Source organism: Apis laboriosa, unplaced genomic scaffold (genome assembly GCF_014066325.1).
Source record: "Apis laboriosa isolate Shangri-la unplaced genomic scaffold, ASM1406632v1 scaffold14551_cov152, whole genome shotgun sequence".
In the NCBI taxonomy this organism is placed as follows: Eukaryota; Metazoa; Arthropoda; class Insecta; order Hymenoptera; family Apidae; genus Apis; species Apis laboriosa.
Window position 1 is genome coordinate 180,836 of NW_025221576.1, and position 12,139 is coordinate 192,974.

The window sequence follows — 12,139 nt, forward strand, 5'->3', positions numbered from 1 at the left end:
AATAATAATAATAATAATAATAATAATAATAATAATAATAATAATAATGGTGAAGATCTCGTGGCGAATCGAAGTAAGAAGAGGAAATCGTTGCGCAACTCGAGCCACTTGGAAGAATCGAGATCTCGGCATTGCTCGCTCGCAATTATCTCGCGCAAAGTGTCTCCGAGTATGGCAAATATGGCAAACGTTTGCGGTATATTCGTGCACACGCGATATATATATATATATATATGCATTCGTCATTTTCCAGCTCGCAATAGAGCCGAACTCGACGCGTTTCCTCTGCCTGATCATCGCGGACAAATTCGATACTCGGTCGACTCGCGTTGTCGAATGTAAATATAAATTCGGTGCAGAAGACAGAGAGACAGAGAGAGAGAGAGAAAGAGAGAGAGAGAGAAGAACAACACAAAAAGAATTCGACGATTCGACGAAAACCGTGGCGAAAAGAAAAAAACGACGACGGCTCGGGTTTCGTCTCGAAACGGATCGGCCATTCTCAAGCTTCGCGATCCCACTTTCAGAGACTTTCTCGCTACGCGCTGCTCGTACTCGCGCAGGAAAGTGGAAGATGAAGCCGATACGCTGGCCGATCGTCGTCGTCGTATCATCACGATGGTTTGCACGGTGTTTTGCATATCGCGAGGCGTGTGTGTGTGTGTGTGTGTGCGCGACGTACTCGAACGTATCTATTCTTTTCACCCGTGCATCGCGTGTACGGTGATAGCTTCTAATCTAAAAACTCGAGAAACGACGCGGTTTTTCGTAGATTACGCTCGTTACCGCTCGTTATTGCACATACATAAATACGATAAAGAAGGGAGAAATACTCGCGCGATTTCCGCGTGACAATAAACGTGGAAACGAACGAATTCGATCCCGTTACGACGTCGATGCGACGCGAGATACATAAGATGTGGACGATCGACGTGGAACGATTAAACGCGGCGCGAACGCATGGCGGGACGAGTCAAGGTCGAGATTAATTATATATATGTATATATATATATGTGAATATATATATATATATATTGCGGTACGAATCGAGACCGTTTATAAATTAAGATCGTATTTACAGGCGAGCGAGAGGATCGCTCGGAACCTCGATCGAGCATGAGAGAGAGAGAGAGAGAGAGGGAAATTATTCGCTACTCTGTCCGAGCGAGAGAGGAAACGCGGCGAGCGATGAGCGGACGGAGTCGGATTTCGGGCGAAGCGCGAGGGAGCCGCGCTCGATTCGGAACGGCGCGGAATTTGTCCGAATCCGTCGATCTGTTCGTAGAATCGTAGATCGCGGATCACACGTACACCTCTCCCCTTTTACTGTTCGAAACCGGGGGCGTGGCCGATATCACGGTGGTCGCCGCCGCGCTCGTCGCCAACCCACCCGAGAGGGACGCGTTCGTACACGACACGCTGCTGATCTTCCTCGAGGCGTCCTGCCCGATCGCCTGCCGATGGCCCGGCGACGGTCTGCACGGATCGTGCCCGATGCTGTTGGTCCTCGGCCTGGCCTCGGCCCCCCTCGGGAGGAGGGCGCGCGCCACCAGGCCGTCCACCACGTTGGGCGGCTCGACGTGGCCGCTCGAAACCGAGGCGGCCCGGTTCTCCCTCGGCTGAAGGCCCGGCGACTGCGGCAGCGACATGCTCCTGTCCTCCCTGCACTGGACCAGGGGCGGGCCCGGCAACGAGGCGGATCGCCTGCCACGCGGGTCCACCTTGGCCGCGTCTTGCGCGGTCGCCACCACGTAGCTCAGCTTCTCCGGGTTCATCAGGATGGGGGAGCGGTCGTTGTAACCGTCGAAGGTTGGCGAGCTGCCGTTGCTGCCCGCCTGGCTCCCGCTCTCCCCGATCAGGGGCGTGCTTCTGTCTTGGCTCATCAACGGCGTGCACCGTTCCTCGTGGCCGGTGATGCTGCCGCTCCTGCTGCTCCCGCTCCCCGACCCCTCCTCCTCGCTGCTGTTCACCTCGGTCAGGGTGGCCTGGTGGGACGGCGCGTTGGCTTGGTTCGTCGACTTGATCATGGACGCGGACGTGGTGGTGACCAGGCCCAGTTGCGTCAGTTGGGACATGGTGACCGGGGTGAGGGTGACGGGGGCGACGAGGCCGGCGCTCGTCAACGTCGGGGAGAGCACCGCCTGCGCCAGCGCCGCCGCACCCGACTTCCCCGTGACCGGGGTCCCCTCCGCCTCTTGTATGGGGGAGAGCACCACCTGGACCACGGGCAGATCGGTCGGGTAATGACCGTTGGCCGGTATCACCCCGACCACGCCCGCTCCGATGTTGGCCGCGTTGGTCGCCGACAGCGCCAATCTCTGCTCCCGATCCACCACCTCCTTCGTCACGTCCGGCGTCGGTATGCGGGGTCGGTTCTTCAGCGAGACCGGCACCGTGTTCAGCTTCGTCATCGTACCTGGGGAACGGAGGAACAAGAATCAGCGATGCTCGAATTTTTTTTTTTTTTTTTTTGATCGGAGAGATCGGCAATACGGATGGACCGGAAGTCGGCCTGGTCTCGTCCAACGCGTCGTCGCGAGCAACGGCGAGGAGAAAGAGGCGCAAGGTCTCAGGAAAGTTTTTTTTTTTTCGATAATTCGCAATTGCGGAAATTGTTCCGATTACACAAGGTTACGCGTTGCGTAATCGCGCGCATGCACGCGCGATCGAGTGGGGAACGTTCTCGAGACTTTCGTCGAAAGTTTTTTTTTTTTTTTTTCCTTTTTTTTTTTCGCGACACTGATTGGAACGCGGCTAAGCTATTCCAAGCTTAGGAAATATCCGTTATCGATTTCGATATCCGTTAACGCGATCGTTTTATTCCTCTGTTTTTTTTTCTTTTTTCTTTTTCTTTTTCTTCTTTTTTTTTTTTTTCTATTCCACGCTCTCGATAATTCTTTCGATCGAGGACGCATCGAAGAATTTTGTTTTTNTTTTTTTTTTTTTTTTTTTTTGTTTTCCGTTTCTTTCGAACGATTTCACGGAGAATAGCGTGGAATTAGCTCGAACAATCCACCGATAGTAAACGTTAATTCATTCGAGTTACAGATCCTGTTAACACTCGTACGTACGAGTGTTACGTAAGATTGCATCATTACCGTTTAAATAGCATCGAAATCGATCATCGATCGTCGTTACAATGAACGTTATTTCAAAACTGAACTTTTGTTGATCGTACGATCGCGAATAATCGCGCTTTAATCGCGTTCACCCAGAAATTTCCTATATCTTTTTCTTTTTTCTTTTTTTTTTTTTTTTTTTTCTCATTCGATTTATATTCATCATCTCATCGAACCAAGGGGAGGGAACACTTGCCTTGTCGACCCATTCTTTGACTTCGAATGCTTTTCCTCCCTACCAGCCGATCGTACAACGACATCTTGAGATTTGGATTGTTGGTCTGGGGTAAACCCCCGGTTTCGGGGCTGCTGTAAACGCTGTTGTGACGATTTCTAGAGAAGAAACCACCGCCGCTGCTGTACGTGGTCGAGGAGCTGCGAACGGAGCCCATCCTGGTGATTTGTCTTTGCAGCCAATTTTTCCTTCGCTCGACCAACGGTGTATCGACGCTCTCCTACGAAGGGGAGGGAAAAGATAATAACAATGATAACAATGATTACGCTGACGACGAAACGGTTTCGTCCAAATTTTTCGACTTTCCTCGAAAGGGAGAAAGAGGGAGAAGAAAAATCGGGTGAGGCGCGTCAATGTCCGGGAAGAAGGGAAACGATCGAGGGTTTCGAGATGACGCGCACTTACGTAATCGGCGTACATGTCGTCCTGGTGGGTCTTGCGATGCTGAACGTGATTGTGAATCTGTGTGCCCAGCATCACGTTCGCGTACAGTGCATCGCTGTCTTTCACCTTGTAATGCTCCGCGGAACCCTTTGGCTCCTCCCTTCGATACTGCTCGCTCGCCACCGTGTACGGTAGATCTTTGGGCACCACCTCGTCCCAATATTGATCTTTCAACAGTTCCGGATGCTCCTCGTGCATTTCGTCCACGATCATGTACCCGGCCTGTTAACGAGAGGAAGAAGAAAAGAATAATAAACGAGTATCGATCTTGCGATTTTCGAATTTCGATTTCACTCTTTCACGTTTTTCAGAGACAGAGAGAGAGAGAGAGAGAGAGATAATCTGTTGGAAAAAGCGGTATATACCTTGATGTGGCGATCTATCAGCCAGTTTAGCTCGATATCATCGTCGTCCTCGCCGAAAGGATTGATCAATACCTCGGCGACTTTCAACCATCCCACGTAAAAGCAGAACTGAAACGAAAACGGAAAACGGTAGAGGAACGTCGCGTTTCCAACATAGTGTCCAACAGTGTGAAATATCGTTTAAAGCTCGTCGTATGATACGTAACGAATATGCAATACGATCTCCGTCCACTTTTTCGTCGATCGATCAATTTAACCGTTCAACCGATCGAGATTAAAAGCGACGAGAGTGAAAAATAAAGTTTTTCTTTTTTTTTTTACTTTAGGCTTGGAGACGTTCGAAACGAAAATCGATTGACCGCGGGATACGGGAAAAAACGATATTTCATACGTTTATATTACGAGTGTATTTTTCTCTTTTTTTTTTTTCCTTTTTTACCTGCAAAGCCGTGAAAAATGGGAAATACATGTCAGGTTCCTCGTATTTGCCGCCTCCGACGTCAGTTCGCTCGATAAATTGTCTGCCGAGCAAGGCGGAGAAGAAATACGCGTACAACGATAGCGTGACCACCTAAAAAAAACGCAAATAAACGACGATCAAACTCGGCCGATCGTAACCGTTGAATGCCGTGACCCTAAAAACCACGTTATGTCGACGACTCTCGTAATTGGCAAAATAAAATTGTCATTAATTTCGCGATACAAAGAGGAGAATAAAAAATATAAACGACTTTCCATTACGATTCGTTAATTAAATTTACTCGGTACGAGATTGGACAAGTAAATTAAACGACAGAAATTTATAGACAAGCATCGCTTGGTTGCATCACTTTGTTCGGTTCTCGGAACGTGTACACGCTCGTGTGTACACTTTCTGCGTACCGAGGAGAGGAACACGGATAAAACCGATCGACGAGCGAGAAACGGCGTTCCTTCGCATCGCTATAAATATCGCTTGTTTCAGAGCTACTTTCTTCCATTATTTTCGCAGTTTTATGAAACTCTACGCTCGATGAGAATTACACATTGTTCGCGCGGACAACGCCAACAGCCAAGGTATTTAACGATGATCGTAAAGAAAATATCACGGAACGTTCCCGAGTACGCAGAAAAATGATCGGGCGCGATGACTGTGGAACGGATCATCGCCTGCTGAAACAAAGAGGTGAAAACGTTCCCTTTGTTCCGTAAACTGTTAACCATCCGTGCGTAATTTTAAATCCAGATCCGTAACGTTTTCCCTATACTTTTTCTCTCTCTCCAAAACTACGTAATTGTACGCGTGCACGTATACGAAACGAACAGGTTCGAACGAAAGCGTATCAAGGTTATCAAGAGCGCGCTACCTTTCTCATCGAAGGCCACCAGGAAACGTTTACGGTTTATGCAAAGTCTCCTTACCGCTTGATAATACCAATAAGAAGAAGAAGAAGAAGAAGAAGAAGAAGAAGAAAAAGCGATCGACGTTGTATCTTTACGCTTCGATCGATCTCCGAGGAAGAGAATTATTTCCTCCGTATCGATGACACGAGATTATCACGTCCTTGACCGTGCAGCCGCGCTTTCTTGGATCGCGCGCCACCGCGTGTGGAAATATTTCAACCGTGGCCCATCCAATACGAGATCTCGGTGGAACTCTTCTCTCTAGAATTTTTCTTTTTTTTTTTTTTTTTCAAATTTTCGATTCGGCCAACACCGAGAAAGAGACGCAAAGAGCGGTTCCGTTTCGACACTGAACGAAAACGCTCGGGACAAAAAAATAATTACCGACCGAGTCTCTTTCTCTTCCTGAACGATCTCCTCCTCCCCCTCCTCGTTATTTTCGCTAATTCGAAGCAATCCCACCGAGCGTTTATCTCCGCGTAATGAAACGTCTCCTCCGGAATTAGGGAATTACCGTGTTGTTCGATGACACGAATCGGCGCCGCGTTTCCCTCGCCTCGCGATCGATCGATAAACTAACGCCAAATTATCCATCGAGCTTCATTACCTACGCATACGTAAATATACGAGAAAAGAAACGAGATCTATTTAACCGTCAATTAAGGATGGGCGTTCGATAATAATCTCGCAGAAGAGAGAATTTCTTCGACGACTTTTGCTCGACGACGTTAATCGCTGTATCAATTTATTACGTTATCCTTTGTAATATCCCGCGCAGATGACGCGATCTTGCTCGACGCGGACGAGTGTTTTTTTTTTTTTTNTTTTTTTTTTTTTTTCTTCTTCTTTTTTTCCCCCCCTCTCCCCCTTCTTTTCGCCGCGTAATCTCGACCGTGACTGACTCGAAGCCGCTCCAAGTCGCGGTTTTCTCGCGATTCGAACGTTTATTATTAGCCGCGCCATTCTTTTCGAGAATTCCTTCGGTGTCCAATAATTTATCGAGACTGGACAAAGATCGTGTTCCAAGCATCGGTCACGTACAACCGAGATTACGTGGCGAATAGCTGTTTAATACCGCGAAAATGATGGCGTCCGCGGCCGACAATTAGGGACGTTAGCTGATGAGCAATTAAACGTTGCACAATGCATACGTGCCGGCTAATTGCGAATGCGAAACATCTTTCCAAGAATGGATCCATTTTGTTGTTGCGCCGCGACGAATCGAGTCCTTCGAACTGAATAAACAGGCGCAGGCACGTCGGGCGGTCTGAGGTGGAAGAATCGTGGCCGGCTCGCAACGCTATTTTTCCAACCAGGGCGTTCGATCTCTGGGACGACGAGTTGCCAGGCAAACGATGGATTTACGCGTGGAGGAGCGTTTCGATCGATGATATCGGCGCGTTGCAACGAGGTGACGTACTTTCTAACGATCGGGGCTGGCTCGGGGCTGGTTGGCTGGCTGGCTGGCTGGCTGGCTGGCTCGTTAACTCCGAACTGCCCATGGAAACTGCTCAACCGTGGTCAAATCGAAATACACCGTTCGAAGAAACGGCCGTAACGTTCCCTTAACGCCGAACGTGTCGAAGCGCGATTGTTCGTACTCTCGCGTGAAGATAAGCGTGGAACGAACGGTTGGAAGAGTCGGAGAGATACGGGAGAGATTGTCCATTGGAGAAAAAGTTTAGATTAGAGGGGAGAGGAAACGTGAAACGTTATTGTAAAGCTAACAACGGAATTAAGAGTTACGCAATTCCGTACAAGAGTACGCTGTCAACAGTATCAACGGGAGAGAGGCGGGAGGCGGTAACGACGAGAATAGGCTCATAGGATGAAGATGTTCGTTTAAAACACTCGGTGTTTCTCAATGACGATAAACGCCGTCATCGCAATTACCCGGCTTCTTAACGATATCTCTCAACGAGATTCGAAACGGAATGATCCAATCTTGACTTTGATCCTCGTGGACAGGAAACACTTTTCATAACTCTATTGTTATTCAATTAACGCCGAATACGTATATTTATACACGCGTACGAATATCGGTTTAGAAAATACTCGCTTTAGAAAGATTAGATCTATCCGTGTTCGTGTCGGAACGGAACGTTATTACACGTTGATATAACGTGGATTAACTGGGCGTTGATTCGCCAATATTCCAATATCGCGATACTTACCTGCGTGTAGACGAGAGGGACGCAAACGGTGTCGTAACCGATGAGCGCGCCAAGCCTCTTCCGGATGTCGCTCAACTCGACTAGAAGGGTTTGCACTACTTGGTCGCTGGTTATCAAGGCTTCCCTCCTCGCCCTGTTTATGATATTGGTCGCCCAGACGAGCGGCATCCAATACTTGGACATCGCGGCCTTCTTGTTCATCATTTCGAAGATCTTCTTCTCGGATTCCATCATCAGACCTGGAAACAGCGGGCGAAACGTACGCTCATTTTCACTCTATTAAAACTTTCGAGCGCGAAAACGAAACTGTATCGAGGTAGAAAAAGAAATATCTGCCGCGAACTTTCACCGAACGTGCGAGACGCACGAAATGTCGCTCGACCCGATAAATCCTACGAGTTTACGAGTTTACCTTTTCTCATACACCATATCCATATCCATTTAACACATCCCTCGCCGATCATTGTATCCATGTATAATCCGTTCGCTCGTTTGCACGAAACTTTTGCAAACTCGTCGATCCGCGTCGGTTGCTACGCGCATCGTTCTTTAATTATATATTCCGCGTTTCCACGAATATACTTATATACGTTACGATCCTTGTTTTATCCAACTTTGACAGAATCACGCGAATCACGATGTAACGTAACGAATAAGGAGGAGGATTGTATCGTTTATGTAATTACCCTCGAATCCGTAATCCGGACGTTTAGGAGGAAAATTTTGGAAGAGATTGTTGGCGGCGATAATCTCGAGCGAAAGAACCCGAAAGAAAGGGCTTTGTCAACGTGATCGGAGGAGTAAAACGATTATATAATTTCTCGTGTGGCTGGTTCACACGTGACTCGCGTTCGTGTAAACACGAAACACGTGGAGAAGGATGCACATTGCAAAAAGCGCGATCGAGAATACGCTATTAGTCAGCCGATAGACGAGCGCGTCGAACAACGAAGCGGCGCAAAATGTAAGGCCATTGATTTCCGAACGAGAAGCAAACATCGAGGCGAGGAATGCCGAGTCGCCGGTTTCCGTTCACGATTCCCGTAAACGCATTCGTTTGTTTATTATGTAACCTATGCTCGATATTTCTAGAACGAAGATAACGATCGTGGCTACAATTAGCGGGAAACGCTTACACGAACGAACTCGACCAAATTTTCTTCAACGATTTTCTTTCGACGAGAGACGGATAAGATAACGATAAATTCCACCTATGCGCTTACACCGATTGCCAACAATTGTAACTGTTCCCTTCGACGATACCTGCGTATTCCCGCGTATCGAAACGTATTACGAAACGAAATCTGCGAAATCGAGAGATCGGTTCAAAGTACACCGCGCGTCTAATATCTGTATTGTAATTAGCGAGTGACCTCGAAATCGATATGCCATTTTAACGCCATACATGCAATAACAAATAATAATGAAAGAGAGAGAGAGAGAAATAGCGAGAAAACATCTTTCATAAATAACAGTCGATTTCACAAACTGTTACTTTTCCCTCTACAAGAATAATATTCGCTTGCGCGCATACATGGCCGCGAAAGCAAAGCTACGCGTTTGATTTTCAAACACGATGCACTTTTATTTAAGATCGCGCGGAAAAGCGTATGGAAAAAATCTCGTACAACAGCGTGGACGGACAGCCATCGGGAAGGACAATCGACGCGACGTTTTCGTATTTCACGGATGCAACGCGTTCCCGTTCCAGATTCTCTCCGAACGGTGGACGCTTCGACGATCGTCCTCGGTCGCGAAAAAAAGAAGAAAAAAAGAAGATAAAAAAGGAAGAAAAACGATGTTAAATGTCGGGGCGATCGCAGCGAGCATCGTAACTACGCTCGATCGGTATCCGATCGGATAACGGGAACGCGGTAATTTCTCTCGAGGGGGGAATCTTTTTATTGTTAGACCAGAAACGAGTGCGTTCGGTATCGAGAGGATCGTGTAATCCGTATAACTAGGAATGGAAAAAACGCGACGCCATCCTCCTCTCGTGAGCACGGTTGCGTGGACTCGAAGCGTCCGATGGATGCTTACTTGGATCAAGCGGCGAAGGAAGTTTCGGACGAAGCGAGCTCGATTAGCGAAAAGCGAAGCGAGCCGAGTCGAAATCGGGAACGGACCGTTGTCGCGGGCGGGGAGGAGGGAGGGTCGACTCGATCGATACGCGATCGCTTCCTTTATTCGCCGTGCGCGACCTTGACGCGATCGCACGGCTTCTGTAGCGTGATCGAGCCGGCCAATTTACAATCGAGAGAGTCGCGAGCGATAACTCATCGTGTGATTCATGCCCGAGCCGCGAATATGGCGCTGCAAACGTATCCCAAGTACCGAAACCGAACGTTTATATTTAATCCATCGGTTTTGCGATCATTCGCGACAATTTCGCTCGATTCCCGCAATAATACTCGAGCATTTTTAATTTTACCGTTACAACGCGCCTTTTCTGCCTTTTCTTACGCTAGAACTATAATGGAAGAGAAATCGCATTAATCATCCTGTACGGAATTTCTGATAATATAATGTTACGTATAGATGAAACGTAAAAATATTCTTTTTTTTCCTTGTTCTTTTTTTTTCTTTTTCTTTCTTTTTTCTTTTTTTTTTTTCTTTTTTCTTCTTCCTTTCGAATACGAAACTTATCCCGGCCTCGAGACACAGGTTTTCCGAGACTGTGGCTTGTTCGGTCTCGGCGAAACTTGGCCGCTTTCGCGCGTTACACTTGGCGATTTTCGCGCGGGTAAGAAAGGTAAGAAAGAAAGAGAAAAAAGAGGAAAAAAAGAAAAAAAAAATATGCGCGACGCCATCCGCTCGAAACGAAATTTTTTCGAAAGCGAATATCGTTGTTCGGAAGTGAATTATGCCCACTTTCACAGGTTTTTACGATTCGCGCGTGGGGGTCGATCGAATGCTGGAACTCGCGTGATATCATTGTCGTGGGACGATTCGATTTTTCCAGAATCAAAGGGATCAAGGATTTTGCGCGTTCGAAAAAGTTTCGACGACGCTTGCATCGATTAATTGCATCGATTAAAAATGAATCGGTAACGATTGGACGAGATCGAATCGTAAATATCAACGAGAGTGCGTACTCGCTCGTGATTAAAGGAGGGGAGGGAAAGAGAGAGAGGGGGGGGGGATTGAATCTTGACACGAGTCATTTACACCTCTGCTATAAATGTAACGTAATCTTAATGCAGCGATTGCGAGTCGAATGTAAACGAGTACGAATGCGACGTGCACACCGTGCAACGATGCCTCGTTAATGACGCGATCATCGGAGGTGGGGGGAAAGAAAAACGACAAAAAAGAAAAAAAAGAAAGAAAAGAAAGAAGGAGGAGAAAAGAGAGAGAAAAAATGGCGCAACTCCGCGCCGGTCGAACGAGACGTTTCATTATCATTTTAATCGAGCACGTAACGGGTAACAGTAGTCCGAAGAGACGAGCAAAACAGTTGGATTTTCAGGAACGATTACACGGCCGAGCAAGGAGATATCTAAGAAAATTACGTGGTCGCGAAACGAGCAAGTTCACCGACTGAAACCGACTTGGAACCGAATAAGAAGAAGCCATACTCGTTTCCGAAGGATGTTTACCTCTCGAAAGCATCAGCTGAAGACGAAGATAAGCGGGAGCGGGAGGGAGGGGCGGGCTCCGGGAGCAACTCGGATGCGCTCGCGGAACGCAGAACGAGGAGGCTCAAAGAGGAGAATGGTTGGTCGGGGGGGTCAATAAACGCGAGGATCCTTGCTCGGCTGGCAAGGTCGCCACGAAGGTAAAAAATCAACCGTGCTCCTTGTCTCTCCCTCCCTCCCTCCCTCCCTCCCTCCCTTTCCTCTCTCATTTTTGCCCATTCCAACTCGCCGGGCCGACGACGCCTTCGAAAACTATCCTTCGGACGAAGAAAACCAGTCCCCCCTCTCCCTCCTTCCTCCCCCCCCTCTTCTCCCCCCTCCGCCTCCCCCCCAGTCCAGTTTGCTCTCCCTTAAGGCTGGTGCACAAGAGGCGCGAGCGAGCGAGCGGCCGATCGGTCGGTGAACGAGCGTGATCTCAAGGGTGAAACCGGTGTCAAACCACGATCCACGTTTATCGCGCTTTCTGGCCGCGCGCTGGTTTTTGGCGCGCGTGAGCGGACGAGCAGGCAGCCAACTCTGGTCGCCGGTTGGCGCCGGTGAAACTGTGCTCCGATTAGGAAATATCGGCGCGTAATTAGAAGCGGGCAAGTTTAAATCCGTTGCGCGCACACGCGAGCATTGGATGCGCCCTGAGTGTCAATAGAGCTGTCTGCCAAAGAGAAAATCGACGCACGCCTCTACGGTCAACTATTCGCGGACATACGTATATATATATATACATATATATACGTATATATATACCGTGCTCACGATACCATCGCGTCATTGACGATTTCACTAT

At 48.2% G+C, this 12,139-nt stretch overlaps 1 protein-coding gene across 2 annotated transcripts in view; it reads right to left on the minus strand.

The window, feature by feature from the left end:
* Nucleotides 1-6: 6 nt before the first annotated feature.
* Nucleotides 7-12,139, minus strand: part of LOC122710324 — a 37,827-nt gene continuing 25,694 nt past the window's right edge. For both annotated transcript variants that reach the window (XM_043928088.1, XM_043928089.1), the window contains exons 5-10: nt 7,721-7,959; nt 4,603-4,734; nt 4,164-4,271; nt 3,760-4,020; nt 3,316-3,574; nt 7-2,416 (exon numbers count right to left, since the gene is read on the minus strand). In XM_043928088.1, the coding sequence (XP_043784023.1) occupies nt 1,302-2,416; nt 3,316-3,574; nt 3,760-4,020; nt 4,164-4,271; nt 4,603-4,734; nt 7,721-7,959 (2,114 nt within the window). In that variant the 3' untranslated portion in view covers nt 7-1,301. The remainder of the gene's footprint in view (nt 2,417-3,315; nt 3,575-3,759; nt 4,021-4,163; nt 4,272-4,602; nt 4,735-7,720; nt 7,960-12,139) is intronic.